The sequence below is a fragment of the Aptenodytes patagonicus genome, chromosome 10, assembly GCF_965638725.1.
Source record: "Aptenodytes patagonicus chromosome 10, bAptPat1.pri.cur, whole genome shotgun sequence".
Classification (NCBI taxonomy): domain Eukaryota; kingdom Metazoa; phylum Chordata; class Aves; order Sphenisciformes; family Spheniscidae; genus Aptenodytes; species Aptenodytes patagonicus.
In genome coordinates this window covers 12,041,316-12,059,560 of record NC_134958.1, presented here as the reverse complement: position 1 = coordinate 12,059,560, position 18,245 = coordinate 12,041,316, and the positions used below count along the sequence as shown (strand labels likewise).

Below are 18,245 nucleotides of genomic sequence, written 5' to 3'. Positions count from 1 at the left end.
CTGGTCACTGGGTTTTCATCACGAGCTCTTCCAGTGCCTTCTCCCTCTGATTCCCACAAAGCAGAAGAACTTCTTTGATTTCATTTTGCTGGAAACCCATATCGTTAAACTGAGCTAACAAATGCAAGAATTCAGCTGCCTGGAGGAAGAAGGAAGAGAAAGGAGTCATGTTATCATGGGGTTTCAAGGATGGATTTATTGTAGAGTTGCAGCAGAAACAGCATTGGGTGACAAGGCTGCAGCCAGATGACCTGGCAGGGTTGTATTACTGCTGAAGGGCACTCCTGGTGCCACTGCCGACAGCAGAGCGAGGGCAGACATACCACTGCTAGCATTTAAAAGTGTGCCTTTACATCAACTTTTTAAATCAGACATATTTCATAAAATCAGCCTCTAGCTTCACTTATTCCTTGTAAAGTTTAATATGAATTCCATGCAAGTGTTTGCCTGCATTATAAAGAGACTGGGGAAAGGCAGCGAGCGCAAGCTGGAATTAATTTGTCCTGCTTCCCCCCTTGCTCAGGCTGGGCCCCAGCACCACAACATCTCCTGGAGCCGCGTCCTCAATAAATAACCCCCCGCCTGACACCGAGACCCGAGCGCCCTCCCACTGCCACAGCCCTAATGAGCGGTGAGCCGGCAATCCTACGTGCCGTTGGCATCACGTCAAACACCACCAGCCCAAATTTCAAGCAGCTTTTCTCCCACCCCAGCTCTTCACTACCCCCAGGAGGAGACTGGTGATGGAGACCAACACCTGGTGTGCCACCAGGATTCTTCTCCTTGGGGGGTGAATGCAAAGGGGGAGCTGGGAGGGAGGTAGCGAGCACGGGTGCTGGTGGGCTCGGGGTGGGGGATTCCCCGTGCAGGGGCTGAGCAAGCATCGTGCTTGCATGGCGGGGTGAGAGGATGGATGGAGAAGAGCGACGGAGCGGGTGTCCTTCCCAGGGGGTCCTTATGGTGACACTGCCCCGGGAGTCTGCCGCGAGTGTGGGCTCACTGCTTGCAGGGCAATAGGTCTGACCTCCTGGGAGGCTGCGCGAGGGGCGGGGGGGGGGGGAGGGGAGCGTGCAGCCCACTGGAAAAGCAAGCCCGGAGGAGGCAGCACAAAGGGCTGGGCTGTGCCGCCCCGCTCTGACCTTTTTCTCTGAGTACTGGAACATTTCCATGGCCTCTTCCACCTGCCCTTCCTCATAGCCCTGCTTCAGCAGCCGGTCACAGGCACCCAGGTAGCTCAGGAACTGCAGAAGAAGACAACCAGGGTTAATCCAACCTCGCAGACATGGGGTGTAAGCGCATTCAGGAGCCCGCTTTGCCACCTTCCAGGGACGTGCTCGTGGGGAGGACCTGGGGCACAACTGTCCTTCTGGCTCCCATCTGATGCTCAGCCAGGGCAGCCTGTCCATCAGCAGGACTCCACCGTGAGAAGACAATGTCTTGGTCCCCCCCACCCTCCCAGGGTGGGAACAGGAACAAGGCGGAAGGAGGACGAGGAGCAAACCAAACATTTGAATCATCTGAGATACAAAGTGATGACTTCCAGGCTGGGGGTGAAGCAGAGCCTGGTGAGATGTCTACCCTCGGCTGACCCGGCATCCCTTTGATGCGCCGGAGTTCGGGCGCCCATGGGTTCACTCCAGGGTCCAAGCACAAAACCCACCCCAGGGGAGACCCGTGTGCTGTCATTACTGAAAGTAAACAGTTATTTTTGGCTTTTCTTGCTGTTCTTGGAGTGCTGACAGCACTATTCCCACCGGTATCTTTTAAATACCACGAGAATCATTCACTGTCCAAAAACATATGGGACAGACAATAATAAATGAGCTATACAATAGCATGGGGAATAAGAACATCCCACGGGTCTCCCCGAAGCCATGCTGTCTTCATCCAAGGAGAAGCTGATTCATATCTCCCCAGATCCACCAGCGCACAGACCTCCACCCTCCCCAGCACCGCTGTAGCCAAGGAGAAGGATTCAGTAAAAGACCATAAAACCTATGAAAAAGCAAAAAAAGTCCCTCAAACGTTGAGTTGATCTAGTTTGGCTCAAGAGCAGAGTAAGAATTTTAAGAAATATCAGCCTTAAGGAGCAGCTTATTAACTCAAAGATTAGATAGTCATTGGTCATTGGCATTCATAACCTGTTTTTATTTTCCTCGCTACCTTACCAACTAAACACCCCAGATCATTGCTGTATTTTCTTGCCCTGTCGCAGCAGGGACAACTGTTCGTCATGCTCATGGCCAGTCCTGGCAGCCTGGTGTGCTGTTCAAGCCCAGCATGATATTGGTGCTGTTGTCAACTCAATGATTTTTATCACTAAAAAAGTGTGTGTGTGTGTGTGTGTATATATATCTCTCCTGAAGACTAAACAAAAACAGGTTTTTAAATACTATGACCTGCTAACCCCCTGGGTCCGGTACCAGCCCCACCGCTCACTGGGAAGGAGGAGGAGGTGCCACTGCCCTCCTGAAGCTCCTTTCCCCCTTGTAGCTCTCAAGGAGGCTCCTTATCACACTTAGACGTGAAGTTCCTCCAGTGCAGGCACCCCTGGAGAGCTTGGCTTTATCCGCTACACGGCCAACCCAATAACCTCATCACAAACTGCTTGTGTGGGAAGAGACCTCCAGGCTCTGGTAGATCAGTAATGTGCTGATTTATCTCTTCCCTCATTTGCTGCGACTTGATGTTATGGGCAGCAATGTAGCTTTTCACATCAAAGACAAGCACATGCAGTGACATAAAGGAAATCCCTCCTCTGGTGGGTTTTATCTTTCATGTCCCTGTACCACTTCAGCCGATGCCCATCGGTAAGGCCCGTCCCCATGAGGTCCCCGCTTCAGGTGCTCCAAAAACTGCCTGCTTAAGAAGAGCAAAGCCTTACCACCAACCATTTCACTGACCCACCTGGACCATGGACTATAAGCTGCTGGCATGGAAAAAACCACGAGCAAACACCACCAAAGACCCAAATGCTGATTTCATTGTGGAGGAACAGGGTAAACACCTCCCCAGTCTTGCAGCAGGGTTCAAGCCAGGGACACGCAAACCCGGTGGGCACTACCCCTCGGGCGCTAAGCCTCCAGGGACAGAGGCTCTCCCCGGGGGACAGGGAGACCCCAGCCAGCACTGCAGTAGACAGCCCTGCTCAACTCACGGCTGCCAATGCCACCACTGAGAACACAGCTTCTACAAGCATTGGAGAGGCTCGAGGAGCCACTGCCAGTGGGGACAGCTGATGCAAGGCTTGTAGGAAGCGCTGAAGATCTAGATTGTCACTTGGGGTAAGACAGCAAGCTCTTTTGGAGGAGGAAAGGGGCAGGAGCACATTATGGAAGCACAGCTGAGCATATATTTTGCTGTATTATTGACTTCACAAGAGTCCAACAGTCCATAGGAAGAGGTTCCCCATCCGTGCATGGCCAGGAGGTGGCTGACGCAGTGGGCTGTGTCCCATGGTGAACGCCCTGCTCTGAACCCTGTGCTTATGGCTAACTGGGAAGATGGATGCTGACCAGCTGCAGCCATCTGTCATGTCTCAGCTCACATGTACATTGAGAGCTCCATGGATCAACAATGCATTTTTGATTGATCAATGATCACTGATCAAAATGCAATGATGCATTTTTGGTTTAGCCCTTGGCCATGACATCCTAGATGATGAACCTCTGGTGTGTTGGGGCAACTAACCCTGCTTGAGCCTTTTAGAGAGGTTCTTCCACCAAAATTGAGAAGGCATCGCCTCCTTAAGGCAGCAGACTTGCCTTCTCCATCAGGGTGGGCTCTGCCAGTTTGACTTGACACTGCAAAGAAATTGAGCAATTTTTGGCTACCATCTGGTATTACAATCAATCTTCACGGTTGAAGCTGTCATCGTCACACACTGAAACCCCGCGTGACACCAGCAAGCAATGAAGAGCGCCCACAGCTCTTGTTTTTAACTTGAGTTGAAACATATTTTCCAGGAAGGTTTAGCCTTATTTGGTAGTTTTGTACTTGTAAGAGATGCACCAAGGGCTAGGCTTTACATTTTATCTTGGCTGTATTGGGCATAAATGGGAAAGATGGGAACCGCTGGTGAAGAAGGCACAGGATATGCACAGGATATAAGGCAGACCTTGTATTTTGGTGCATTAATCTCTTCTCCAAGGGAATGGGAGTCCTGGTGTTTATGCAGAAGGGAGCAGACTGTACCCATTTCCATCCTTAATAAGATGCACTGCTTCTTCATATTGAAGCCAGCAGTTGCTACAAGACACCCTTGCACGGCTCTGCGCAAAGAACGTGAGCCCATCTCCCTCTGCCTAGATGAAACATTTATGAATTGAAGAAATAAAGCTTCCCTTCCCACCTTGTCTTGCAGCGACGCTCACCTGAAACACTAGCGAGGGTCTGGGGAGGCTGGTCCAGCCAGGGGTGACTCAGGAGGGAGCCAGAAGCTGCAGGATGACTCAGCCACAGACCAGCTTTGTGCACTGACCAGATGGGTAAGAGCTGGCCCACGCAGCACAGGCAGCTCCCTGGGACCATGGGAAGGAGACTGGCACCCGGCAGCGGCTGCTTGGTGCCGTGTCTGCTCATACCTCTGCCCGGGGTCTGCTCCTGCTCTCTGGCATGACAGCCTCATGGACATCCCTCTTGCTAAGCTGCGATCAAGCCCCTTCTCTCTCTGCAAGAGCTACTTGGATAATTTAGCCCTATTAAATCCTCCACTGGGATGGGCAGGTCCAGCCCCAAGCTTGCCAAGCCAGAGGGTCAGAGCCAGCAGCATCCCTCACGGCATGGATGCTCCGAGCCCACCTGGACCACGGGGGGGTTCATCTGGACAAGCAGAGACCTTGGGAATTGGGATGCAGCACAACAGGTTGTGATGTACTCAGATACCAGGGGTAGGAAGAGGTTGTATGTTAATTATTTTAAATAAATTCCAGGTTATTATAGAGGGTTCCTCAGGAAAAGAGCTCTGGGACACAGCCGCAGTGGTTGCATGGAGTCCCTGGTTGCTCCAACGTGGGGAGCTTGTGTTTTGGAGAGAGCCCAGACAAATCTCTGAGGTATTTGTACAGTCCCACTCTGACAGGATGAGCCATGGCAATAATCATACGAATCAAACAGCCGGGAAAAAATGATGTGCAAAAAGTTTCCATATACGGGGGCAAAATTTGTACTTCAAAAGGACACCATGCTCCATACAACAGATTGAAGAGATAACGTTACCCGGCCGTTATTACTTGCTGAAAGGCTGAGAGCGACTCACTGCTATTTTATTACAGCAAAAGTGCAGACGTGATCTCATGGAAAACCCTGTCAACTGAGGTCTGATACCAAAGTGGGAAACCCAAGGCCATCCATCACAAGTCCACCCCAAGCAAGACAGCCATCCCTTCCTCCATGAAAATCACGTTTTTCTTTACCAAAAGCTTTCCGCGGTGCCGTGCCAGCTCCACCAACCTGACTTAAGCTTTGCCTTCCAGTCTTCTGCAGGGTGAGGATGGCTTTGTGGGTGGGATAGCCCAAGGCTATAACGGGCTCGATGAGGTCTCGCTCCTCTTGGCTCAGCGCCGAAAGCAGGTCAGCCGCTGAATCCGGCTGGGATCTGTGGGAACCAAGAGGTCGCGCAGGCGTGGAGGCAGGCGTGGAGGCAGGGGGAAGGCGGGCGTAGGGGCTGAGGGACTGCAAGAAAAAACAGCAGATGGTCTTCTTGCTCCACCTCAGGAAACAATGTTAAACGACCCAGGCTGAAGCAATGCTTTCTAATGCCGGCAGTTACCTTGCTCTCTCCAGAAGAGGAAAATTCCCATACGTGGAACAAACCCCCTGGGGCTTCAAAGGAGACTGGACTTAATTAAATCCAGGCTCAGCTATAGATAGAGATCAGAGAAAACAGCACTCAGGAGGGTTCACGGGGCAAAGTGAGCAAAAGCAGCTTCCTTTCCCTGGGAATCACGGTCACGTCTCCAGCAATTAATGCCGTCCTCGACCGGCCAAGTGAGAGGCAGCGCTGCCTGCGGGCAGGTGATGCAGCAGCCCGGGCAGGAGGATGCTCCCCTGATGCCTCATTTATGCCCCTATGTATTTAGGTTTCTCTTACAAAGCCATCTTCAGAAATGACCTTGCACATAGAAATGCTCACCTGAGTATGAGGCTTTAGTATTTGGCATGATCCATTTGTAACAGCAGCCGAGCAGGGTGGGCGATGGATTAGTAATTAGTTGCAACAGCTGTTTAGTGTATAAATACACGTGGGCATTTAATCTTTCCTTAATTACCCTATGTCTAATGCAACTACATACAAATAACCTGGCCTTTCACGCGTCCGATGGTTTTAATTGCGGGTTTTCAGTAATTCATCTCCTAAATCTCTCAAGTAGCTGGATGAGATGTGATTTCTTAAAAAACATGCCGCAATTCAGATTTAAGGTGATGAAAAGCAATATTTACTCCATCACTTCACATCACTGTCTCTATCATTAAACGATTTGTATTTCTAGTAGGACTGTGAAATCTGAAGTTTCCTAGACTTTTAAGAAAAGACAGACAGCCTTTGCCACAGAGAAGGTCGCCAATATTGCAAAAGGAGTCAGGTGAAGTGGCCTTTTCCAGTTATAAAACAGGGTGAAGGAGGGCAGCGAGCACGGGGACAAGTAATGAGGGAGACCCAGGGCAGAGGTGATGCAGAAACAGCCCAGTTTTGTCTCTGCTCAAGCCCCAGCTTCTCTTCTGGGGCTGCCAGGAGGAGCAGCTGTGATGGCTGTAAGGGGCATTTCCCCATAAACCCTGTTTATATCTGTTAGAGGGGGAAAATGGAGAGGAAAGAGGGAAAAAAACTTATTTCACTTGTTTTTTTAAGTGTTTCAATTGAAAATCAAATAAGATGCCTTGCTTGTCAGGAAAAACAGAGATGTTTTGGTCAGGGCAGAGCAAGTAACGTCCTCCCAGAAAGCTTGCCTTTAAACCCCAGAAAAAAACCCACCTTCCTTCACTTCTTACGAAAACTCATCAGTAATTTCTCACGGGTTTAGTGTTCCCAAAGCCCCTTTTTGGTTCCATTTTGCTGGCCAGACCCCAGCAAACAGAATCGATTCAACGTCTTCCACCCCCCTCCTGTCTCAGCGACAAGCAAAGGGCTACCAGAGAAAAACATCTCACCGGCACTGTGGGCTTATGCCGTTTGATCGGGGGGATCGGCACGGCCGTGGCTGGAGGAGCCGGCACCAAGGTCCCCAGCTGGGACATGTCCGGGGCTGGCCCATACTTGATGCTGCGGCTGGTGCAGGGGCGCTGGGGGAGCGGCTGTGGCACCGGGACCCCTCTGCTCTCCGCGAAGGCTCTGTTCAAAGGGTGCACCAAAGCAGCCAGCTTCCTCCTGGCCGCTTCCAGCTCGTTCTTCATGTTGTTAAATATCAACATGGATCTTCCCTGTTTGCTTGGGTCTGGGCTGGCTGGGTTGTGGCCGCTGTTCTCCGGCGAGGGCTCCAGCAAGCCGGGCGATGTCTTTGGCCGGGTCTGGTAAAAGCCAGGATGCAGAGCCACACTTCTCACAGTGTTTCTCCTCCTGGAAACCTTTTCATCCTTGTCGCTCTCTTCCCAGGAGGTCGAGGAGTACTCGTCGTCCTCCGAGTACTCGTCCTCGTCCGAGTGCCAGGTCTCGCTCTCGGTGTCGGACAAGGCACCTCTGCCCTTGGCGTGCCCGTAGCTGTCATCGGCAGCGCTCAGGCTGATGGAGCGCCGTACCGCCCCGTCCCGCAGTCTCCCCCCGTAGCTGTCGGTGGGGTCCACCAGCAGCAGCCAGCACGGCGGAGCCGTGGGGATGACTTCGGAGGTGACGCGATGCCGGGAGGTTTGCTGCTGAGAGGCCACCTCGACCCAGTAAAGCACTTTTCTTTCCAGCGAGAAGTCGTGCTGCGGAAGAGCGAGAAGCAGCTGGTGAGGGCATCTGAAACCAGGCCACAGGGCATGGAGCAAACCACGCGCTTCACGAGGGCACATTAAGGGCTGCATCCTTCCCATATTGACTCCTATTTCCCTGAGCATCAGGGCTGGCTGCGGGCACTAGGGCTGTAGGATTGGGCAGTGCCAGCCTCATCCCTATAGGGAATCCCCAAATTTATACTTGAAAAAAATCTGGCTATGAAGTCATTACTATTTTGAGTTGTATATACAATTCTTTTGATAGGTGTCTTATGCTCAGCGGTGGTTTTGTGTCAGTTTGGCTGCTGTGGAAGGGGACAGTACCCGTTAGTGGCACCTGGCGGAGCCGCATCAGGCACAGGGGCTCGGGAGCCACCAAGGGGGGAGATGCCGCCTTGGGCAGAGGCAGGACCAGCCATGGGAGTCTCCGGCGGCGCTGGGGGCTTGGCCGGTCCCAGAACAGAGTTGTCATTTCCACGTAGTCCAGCTTAAAATATAAGCATGTTTGAGACTGAAATCTGAGGGTTTTCCTGGAACAAACAAGCCTTGTCCGTCCCAGAGCTCTCCAAACAAGGTCTCCTCTGGACGGGCAGGCAAGTACATTCACAGCCCAGGAATGCTGTTTTTACTGCTCCCTGCCACTTGTCAGCTGTGGACCCAAACCAGCCTCCCCGAGGAAAACACCACCACGTGCCTCCAGAAGGATCAGCCCGGACCACCAGCGCAATTGCTCGGCCTCGGCGAGGAGCACTGACGCGTCCCTGACCAGGGAGAAACCCGGGGCTGGGGGTTTCCCGGGATAGGACGGGGTGGTGGACCACCTCAGCTGGTCCGTGGGGATGCAGACCATCACCTGCCTTTACACAGGTGGCAAAAAATGTGTGCATTAAAATTTCCTTCGGAGAAATTGCTTAAAATGAACAACACGGCGAATCTTCATGTTAAACACGTCCTGCGGATTTGGGATGTGTCATTTTGGGGGAGAGATGAGCAAGGCTGAGCTAGCGAAAAGCCAGATGTGGGGTTTACTGCTGGTTCACCCATCACCAGGAGCGAGCAGAGGCTGTTTGGGATCACCCAGATCGCCTTCACCCCATGAAGTGCACTGACCCCATTTACGGGTGAGACTACTTAAGGCTAAACACACAAAGTATTTCTGAAATCGTCTTCGACTGGACCTGTGCTAACAGCACCCGTAAGCCCGGAGAGCCAGCTCCACGCCTTCAGTGCAACGGTAGAGGGAAAGGCTTCCAACCCCCTTCTAGAGCACAGACAGCTCCTTCGGATCGCTGTGACGGGGTTTAAAATTGGTGACAAAGCTGTTATAGCAATAGGTGTAGATCCAAAAGCAGTTTAGGATTGAGCAATGTGGAAGATCACAAAGTGCCACAGGATATTATATATATATAAAAAATATATATAATATATATACATTATATATATAATATATATTGCCAGCACAGGTAGTGTTGCCTGCTTACATCTCTGTTAGATTTATTAATAAATATTTAATAAATATTACTAATAAATGAGACGGTGATGATTCCAGACTAGAAAACAACCCCAGAGCAGAGCCTGAAGTTTGTCCTCCTATCCCAGAAAGACCCAACCCTCCTGCTTGGACGGGATTAAAAAAAACCAACCCCAAACCTACCCCTTCCTCACTCCCACCCACCACAAATCGTCCTCACCTCCTCCCACTCCTGCAAACCAGCCAGTTAAGAGGAGATCAATTAGGAGAGGTTTCCGTTCCCTTCCCTTCTTTCACAAGAAAAGGCAAACACCGCTGACATCCCTCTGAGCATCCTCCTCTGAGCATCCCCCCCGAAGCGAATCCGGGCACGGACGCAAGCAGAGGCGACTCACCATGGTGCTCATGAGGATGTCGGCGCAGTCGGGGAGGTTGATGGCCGGGGCGGTGATTAAAGTGTTTTCTCCCCCTGAGTCCCCGTCGAGGCTCCTGGCCGTCCGGAAGGGAACTTCATCCAGGTAGCTCATTGCTGCTGCCTGATTTCTTGCTGCCGGAGGAAGGGATGAAACAAAACTGTAAAAGGCAGGACTAGCACCTTTAAGTTGGGTGGAAGGAGAGAAAGATGAGCTATTTCAAGTGACGCCAGGAAAAGGAACACAGCCCTTAGAGACTGTGCCAGCCAAGTAAAAACCACTGTGTGCAATGCCCAGATTTGCAAAATCTTAATTACTGATACCAGGAAGATTTGTCTGAACTAACCTTTGCTATTCTGAGCTTGAGCCAGCAGGACCTGACCAAGCTTACAGCTTCATTTGGCAGAGATCCTGAGCGTTTTTCTCCTCCGCTTCCACCTCCATGCATGCCCCGCTGCTTTCCATCCCTCCTCCTGCCTCTCCCTCTCTCTCCGCTGCCCATCGCATACTCCCTTTCCCAAGTCGGGGACAGACTGGGCGCTTTTTCCACTTAGAGAGGCAGAAACCGCAGCTGAGGAGGACACCTCGCAGGTCTGCTCTCTCTGCGTGACCTGAGAGTACCCGTGGTCACGGAGCCCAAGCACGTGGCCACGTGCTGCTAAGCCATCACACGGAGCAGCCCGGGGGAGCTGGGGTGGGGGCACCCCCTCCAGCACTGCAGCAGCTTACCGAGAGCCAAACAGGGAGGCTGGTGCATCAGGCAAGCTTCGATGTTAGAGGGGTGTTGAACGAGCCATTTTAAGGCCAGATTAGTTTTTAAGAACCATCGAGTCATTTGAAGTGCGGTGACGTTTTTTAGATCAGGAATAGCAGGGGAGAGAAAAATTTCTGATGAACTAGGAATGGCGGCACGGAAAATATTACTGCAATAGCGTAGCCATCAGCTCTGTATAAATGTCTCAATTTAGTAAAAAGCCACTACTTGCTCCATGAAGCCTCGAGTCCTCAGCTTCCCTGCGACATAGCGTGCAAAATAACTTCCTTTACATATTGTCAATTGGCAAGAGCTAATGATCAGTAATCCGACAAGCTCTGGTACCTGCAGCCTGTGCCTGCTCATCCCAAAGCAGCAGCTCTCAGCAGCCGTTCTCAGGACACAAACAGTAAGTACTTGATGTGACATCCCTAAGTGCTTTTACTGATCTTTTTTTTCCTTTAAAAAGAAATGGCTTCCATGACAATGAGGATAAACACTCCACAAAAAGAAAATAAGCAGGCAAATGTATCAAGGAAAGCTGCCTGTTAGTTTAATGCAAAAATAAGGGTCTATAATGGGAAATGGCATTCAAGGTCATTTCTTACGTTAGCAAAAGACTAACAAACTGCCTCTAGAGCACAAAGGAAGAGCGACACGCACACTCACTCTGTTCAACTCAGTTCCTCTTATCAGAATTACAAGAGCTGTCGCTCGCCTGCTTACACCAGGAGCCTTTAATACCTGGGGCTGTAGCGCAGGCAGAGGCCCTAACCAGCTTTGCGGCTCCCACGCATGTACTGCTGCTAACACGCCACACGTGCAACGCGTTGGGAGCCTGCACGGAGCCAGGCCATCTGCTCCCCAGCCTAAGAGGGCTCAGCCTAAGTTACAATCCACGTCAGCACTGATGAAGACAACGCGTGAAAACATCTTTAAGTAAAGCCACCTTCCCCCAGCTTTCTCCAACTCCTCGGCGTGGCCGTGCAGCCCCTGCCTGCAAGAGGGACAGACCCTCCTTGCAGCTTACGCTGTAAATCAGCTCTTCCCAAGCTGTGCAGTACAAAGGTGCAAAGGAAAAGACTGTCTCGTCGTCCGTCACCTAGAACGGCTTTACTTGGTTTTAAATGCCACTTTAAGGGACGGAGATGGGTAGTGAACGTGCCTGAAGCCACGATGAAGAAAATACGGAGAGATTATTGTATCTCACTGTATTTCACTGCATAAATACTGTGCTCTGAGAAAGACTCCCACGAGTGTTAATTCCCAAAACCGCTATTGAGAAAAAAAGAAGTACATTGGGGTGAGGAGCGATGACAACGAAAACGCTACTAGACAAGACTAAAAGAGGGTCAGTCATAAACACCAACTTACACCAGAAAGCAACTCCCACAAGGGTTCTGACCTCATCTGCTTCACGCCAGCCCTGCCTGCTTTCCCATCAAAGACACAGGCTGGCAAATGAACAAATTCTTATCAGGAAGAGGATGTGCCTTAAAAGCATGAGAAACCTGAACTGCACGGGGACCAGGCGAGGAACAGGATGCAAATGAGTCTCAGAAACTCATAGCCAACCCCTCTTTTCTTCTGGGCTGTAACAGTATTTTAAAACTTAAAAATAGTAGGAAATACTATACTCGGACAAATTTGAATCTTAAATCTGAAAACACAAGGTTTTTTTAAGAATTAATACCCTGTCTCCATGTATTTCATGAGTTAAGATTTTAAACATTCCTCTTCCATCTGTGGCTTCAACATCTTCCTCACTAAAAATATAAAACATTTTAACACAGACGCCATTAGACAAGAACAAATATGTAGAACAAACCACAGAAAGCTTGAGGGATTGAAATATACCTAAACGTACATCATCCGCTGGCATTTTCAAGCCCTATTTTTATAACAGTATTCATGTCCTATTTTTATTGACAATACGAAGTTACCCTTACCGTCAGACAAAATCATGGAGCTCTTCTCGCGGGGAGGGAGAAGAGGGTCGCTCCTACGCTGCCTGCTTATCTACTGCTCAGTTCTTCGAATTCTTGCAGTGTCAGACAAGCATCTGACGTTGACAGTTTTAGGATTACCGTAGCTTAAGCAGTTAGCCTGTCCCATCAGACATGCTGATGCGATAAGGAGCCTAACTATTTAAGCAGAGCACCCTCCGGTCACTAAGCTTCCTGAACCGAAAGCGTCGTTTCTGCAACTGCTTTTACGCTAGTTGAACTTTTGCTTTTTCATCAGATAAGACTCCCCAGGATCTGACCCAGCCATAGGTCTCAGAGTAACAAGGTGCTAGAAGTGACAGTAGGGATGGGAGGATGTCCGGACACGCCAATCAGAACCCCTACCTCCAGAGGACTTCACGGTAATCTGTATTTTGGGGCGCTATAGGTAGGCAATACACACGTGAGCAAGAACTGCAAACTTCTGCACCCAGATTAATTCTAACTCTATCAAAAATTACTAGTTCGTGTGCTCTTACTAACAGAAATCAATGCAAAGCTTCAGCCAAGAAACTATTAACGCTACATATAAGGCCCAAGTGCTGAATTTAGGCAATTACCTGTTGCTTCCTCCATGAATTACACGATGTTGCGACGCGAAGAGGTAAGGAATCGGAGATTAAATCCATTCCCATGCATTAGGGCTAACCAAGAGTAACGACTGCAGCTCTGGAAAGATGCCACGACAATCTGCGTAGACCGGCAAAGCCCCAAACCCATATGGCCCATCGCTGTTTCGAGCAAACTCCAGAACATGGAAGGCTTTGAAATCACACGCCTCTGTCGCCTTGCAGGAGGGAGAAGTTCCTTCACACAAACCTTTTGCCAGCAATTCTCTCCACATTGGAGTCGTATTTGATGCCAAGTGCTAAAACAAATCTCTCTCTCGGAGTAAAAACGCTTCAAACAAAAAAATTTCCTTTTTTCTGTATTTATTCTGTACAAAAAAACAACTTACAAAATAGAGCTGTGTTTTTTAATCAAATATTATATACATCATCTGTCCCTATACAAAAATAGCTATATAGGCAAAAAAAATTACAGTAGGTTAGACTTCAGATTTTATTGGGTTTTTTCCAGCAGGCTTATTCATCAAATTTATATATATTCACATGGCTGTCTGACCTATTTGACCACAACTGGGAATTTTTTCCATGTTGTGGTACCAGTTTTAGTCCACAAACGTAAAATGTCAACAGCTGCTTTAATCAACCTTGAAAAACCCTGTCTTGTTTGTACTTCAGAATTTGTTTAAACTTGTAATAGGTTCGTTTCTACACACAAAAATACAGGAACTATTTTGACAGTGATGCTTGACATGCTTCATTTAGGAAGAAAAACATGTTTACTAATGATCTCTCTTTTTTTTTTTAACTTCTTTATTTCTGGAGATTTCATCATCTGGATTTAGGCTTATAAAGATAAAAGCCACTAAAAACAGGATGTTAATACTGGCACAAATACCCTCGTCAGCAATGTTTCTTTATTGAGATTTATTAACAAAAACTCGCAGCGGGACTGTGATTCCGTACCACGAGAGGCCTAGCAGCTCTGGGCTTGCTCAGGTATTTCCCTGCGGAGTCAGATGGCAAAAACAGTTCTTACGCTTTTCTTCAAGACATTCCAGTATCTGGCTACTGAAACAGAGGAGGAGACTTCCTCTTCGGACCCTCTCACAGGTACGCACGCAATTATAATGAAACATTCCTCCAACGTTAGAGTAATTTATTACTAAATTATCTGACAGCAGTGGCCCAAGTGTCATTTGTGGGGAGACTCGGAAGAACCCATCCTGGAGGGATGCAGCTTCCTTCAGGGTGATCAGCTGGCACCAAGTACTGATCCCATTCATGCCTTTAACAGAGAAAGCGTTGTTTGAGAGGAGAGCTGGTGTGAGTTTGGTAGTAAGATTTATTATATACCCACGTAGGTATTTTTCCATACTGATCAATACACAAAACACTGTAAATTGTACTCTGAAGCTTGTTTTTCAAAACACAAATGTGAAAACTGTATGTACTATTCTATTAAATGGAATGGTTATGCATGGAAGCGCACTCTGCCTCACACAGGCATCTGTTGGATACAACTCTATCAAGCGAGAAGCTTGATCCTTAGCTGAAAAAAACCAGGACAACTCACTGCATAACCATATTTGGAAGTTAACGAACCAAAAGGGACCATAACTTTACAATCTCAACAAACGATACTTGTCATCTTTGATAATAAAATAAAGACTTCGTTTGGTTTTACCTGATCTGGATTAGAGCTGCTACAGAATGCTCAGCTTGTAAGTAATATTCTCTGAAGGGCTGCAATAGATGGGCTAGAGGAAATTCATCTGTTAAAACACAAACATAGAAATCGTTCAATAAACCAGAAAGACCTTCGATTCTAGTAAGTCTTAGAAGCCTCAAATTTGCTAACTCATTTGCTGCTCCCCAGCTATAACTTGAAATCGCTTCCCTATGTAACATATTAAGGACTATTACATGTTTTGCACATCCCCTCATCCTTACCGTCAAGAGGCAAGTCAAGACTAGCAAAACTTCTCCTGCCTCCATCCTCTAAACAAGGGGAACATATGGACACTGTACCTTTACAGATTACCCGAGTTGCACTTACCAAATCACCAGACTAAAGCATCTCTTGGGTGCTGGAAGTCTTCAGTCTATTCTGTTTATTCTCACTTCAGCTTAATCTACAACCTCTTCTTGCAAAACATTATGAAATCGGCTTGAGATATACTGCAGTCTACGCTGAAGAGCTAAACAGTTCTTCTTACATCGCATGTGTTAGCAGCACACTACGTTTATCCCATCTTTTCCTCAGAGCATAAATTACTCCAGTGGATGATTTCTTTCTCAACTATTTTTGTGCCTGCATTTTAAACCCAGTGTCTATGAGATGGGGGTATGGTGTGGAAAAATACTGTTAAGTACGGCATGCAGAATCTACCTGGATCCCCAAACAGCTTGGAATCAATTTCAAGTTTCTGCTGTAGCAGTTTTTCCCTTTCCTTCTTCTGTTTCTTTTCCATTTCTCTCTTCCTTTCCTCCTCCTGTTCTCCCTCCAACATAACTCTTAATGCTCTCTCCTCAGCTTCATACAGCTCTGTGCGATTTTTGAGCAACGTTTTGAGACTCTCCACCTGATTTTCAAATGCTTCATCTGCTGAGGGGGATGGACAAACACCTAAACAGAAAGAGAATTAATGGTAAATTTTCAAATTCAGAAGAGGCTCTGTTATCAGACTTGAGAGCAGAGCTGGCAAAATCTCAGAGGAACAGGAGCTCTACCTTGCTAACAACGATCTTAATGGAATAACTCTTCTATCAAGAAAGAGCTTAGAAACGTAGGAACACAACCACCGTATCCAGCATTTTATAGCTATTCTTGCATAACAACGTAACTAAAATCACTAATAAACAGCTTTTTCAAGCTGCACCTTGCTGATCAGCACAGGGCATGCGCACCATCTTATTTCCTGTGTGCGCAATTAAAAGTTTGGTAAAACTCTTGTAATTAACCTTTCCTGCCAGCAGCCTCTTTTCTCAGTTTCCGAAGCTTTTCTAATGCACGCAGGATGTCCACCATCCTCTTTGTGTCTGCTTGTTTCTTCCGTACTTCAGATAAGACACTGTCTGCAGCAGCCTTAAGTTCTCGTTCCTATGAAAGAAAGAAAAAAACCAGGCATGATGTGTGAAATATCCCACATAGACAAGAATGAAATGGTACTTTCAAAAAGATTAGCGAAGCAGTGGAGATCAGAATAACTTCCTAGTAACACAGTCATAGCAAGTTAAGTCAACCATCCAACCTTGCCTTTTTATGAAAGAGCTAAAACACGATAGACTTCAGGAAACAAGAGAAGAATGTCGAGCAACTCATAAATTTGGGCCAAATGGCTAATGAATTCATAAAGCCTGATAACCTTTAACCACAGAAAGTTAGGAAAAACATTAACAATAAACATAAACCATCCCGATTCTACAGCTCGGCAATTAAAGACGATTAACATGCCATAGTCTGAACACGAAACCTTTCCCAAAAGCTGCTCTGTACCATCCCAGCGGCAGACCTAGCACCGGCAGAAGGGTAGCTCTTTAGCCAACAGCCAGCACAAAGGTGCCTACAGCCCTTCCCAGCAAGCCTAATTTGAGGGTTTTTTTTTGCTTTGGAGCCGCTTTACTTCCCGGTGAGACCGAAAAGCTTGCAAACAACAAGTTTTACAAGAACGAAGCCAGCAGGCAAGGCTAATGGTTACTGAAATGTTGCTGACCACCACAGGGTACCTGTGAGCAGCGTGGGGCAAGCTGACAGCTTGGGACCAGAGAGGAAGACCTCCACACGCAACCCAGAGTTCAGAAACCACTTAAACCCCAACTGTCAAGGCCTAGGACACGAGCGTGGCAAAGCTGAGATGCCCACCAAGGCTTTTAAGGAAGAAGCAGGGCTGCAGGCATTGGAAACAGCGTGTCTCCAAGCAAGCGAACCTACGCAGCACCCAGGTGGCACCTACTGAACTGCAGGGGCCAAAGGCAGGTGCCAGGCAGGCACAGCCTGCCATGAGCCCGTTATCAGCAGGTCTGCCCCAGCTCCGCCACGCTGCCCTGCACCCCAGAGGGACGTGCAGGAGTCCCCGGGAGGCCACACTGCAGCTGGGGGAGGCAGGATCAGGCCGCTCGGGGCCGTACCCGGTTCTTCTCCTCCACCTCCTGGATGCACTTGGCCCTCCACTGGTCAATCTTGGCCTCCCGCTCGGCGGCCCGGGCCGCCTCCTCCTCCTTGGCTGCCTTGGCTTCTTGCTTCCTCCGCTGCAGGCGCAGCCTCCTCTTCCTCGCTCTCTCGGCCTTCCTCCGCAGCGCCTCCCGGTAGCCGGGCTCCCTCAGGGGCCGCACGACCTCCCGCAGCTCCCGCCGCGCCGCCTCCGCCTCCTCCCGCGCCTGGGCCCAGCCCGCCTCATCCCCCTCGGCCTCCCGCCGCCGCAGGGCCCGGCAGAGCGCGGCCAATCGCGCCACCAGCCCCAGCGCCTCCACCGCCAGCTCCCGGGCGCTGCTGGGGCTGGCGGCGGCGGGCGGCGGCGGCGGCGGGGGGGCGGCCCGGCGCCGGCCCAGGAACTGCGACAGCCACAGTTCGTCCTGCTGCCGCTGCGCCGCCGCCGCCTCCTCCTCAGCCACCGGCCGCGGCGGGAACGGAGGAGCCGCCGGGAAGTAGGGGCCGCCGCCCGGCGGGAAGCGCGGCCCCGCGTCGCCCTCAGGCCCGGCCGGCGGCGGCGGCAGCAGGAGGAACGGCGGGGGCGCCGCCGCCGCCGCCACCGCGAAGGGCCCCGGGCGGGCGGCGGGACCGGCGAAGGGCGCGGCGGGCGGCGGGAAGGGCCCCGCCGGCGGCGGGAAGGGCCGGAACGGCGGCGGCGGGAAGCGCCCGGCGAAGGGGGGCGGCTGCGCCATGCTGCCGCCTCGGCCCTCGGCCCACCACCGCCCGCGCCGCAGCGCCCCCTGGCGGCCGGGAGGAGGCGCCGCCCGGCCCCGCCCCGCCCCGCCCCGCCGGCAGCGCGGGGAGCAGCCGCCTGTGCCCGCCCCGAGCAGAGCCCGCCTGCCCCGCAGCGGGGCCGCGGCACCTCCTCTCCTTCATATAGATCCACTTAAAGAAAAAAAAGAAAGCCTCAAAAGCTCCAAATACCCATAAAA

The 18,245-nt window shown here is 50.2% G+C and overlaps 2 protein-coding genes across 2 annotated transcripts; both read right to left on the bottom strand.

The window, feature by feature from the left end:
- UBAP1L (ubiquitin associated protein 1 like) lies at positions 1 to 12,539 on the bottom strand. Its single transcript, XM_076348705.1, has 6 exons — positions 12,499 to 12,539; positions 9,778 to 9,929; positions 7,150 to 7,902; positions 5,452 to 5,673; positions 1,140 to 1,241; positions 1 to 139 (listed from the first exon to the last, which is right to left on the bottom strand). Exons 1-6 carry the CDS (start codon positions 12,512 to 12,514, stop codon positions 5 to 7), a joined length of 1,380 nt encoding a protein of 459 aa, XP_076204820.1. The 5' UTR covers positions 12,515 to 12,539; the 3' UTR covers positions 1 to 4.
- Positions 12,540 to 13,470: 931 nt separating this feature from the next.
- PDCD7 (programmed cell death 7) lies at positions 13,471 to 18,005 on the bottom strand. The gene is made up of 5 exons (XM_076348057.1): positions 17,253 to 18,005; positions 16,086 to 16,224; positions 15,514 to 15,750; positions 14,809 to 14,896; positions 13,471 to 14,409 (listed from the first exon to the last, which is right to left on the bottom strand). The coding sequence occupies exons 1-5, from the start codon at positions 18,003 to 18,005 to the stop codon at positions 14,292 to 14,294; spliced, it is 1,335 nt and encodes a 444-aa protein (XP_076204172.1). The 3' UTR covers positions 13,471 to 14,291.
- Positions 18,006 to 18,245: the final 240 nt, after the last annotated feature.

Excerpts from the sequence above, each read along its gene's own strand:
- UBAP1L (XM_076348705.1), bottom strand. Across the intron at positions 5,674-7,149 it reads GGCATAAGCCCACAGTGCCG|TCCCTCAGCCCCTACGCCCG; the intron begins GTGAGATGTTTT and ends TTTTTCTTGCAG. Across the intron at positions 140-1,139 it reads TCCAGTACTCAGAGAAAAAG|GCAGCTGAATTCTTGCATTT; the intron begins GTCAGAGCGGGG and ends TTCTTCCTCCAG.
- PDCD7 (XM_076348057.1), bottom strand. The coding sequence starts at position 18,005 with ATGGCGCAGCCGCCCCCCTTCGCCGGGCGCTTCCCGCCGCCGCCGTTC. Across the intron at positions 14,897-15,513 it reads CAAGCTGTTTGGGGATCCAG|ATGAATTTCCTCTAGCCCAT; the intron begins GTAGATTCTGCA and ends GTGTTTTAACAG. Across the intron at positions 14,410-14,808 it reads GCAGCTCTAATCCAGATCAG|GCATGAATGGGATCAGTACT; the intron begins GTAAAACCAAAC and ends TCTCTGTTAAAG.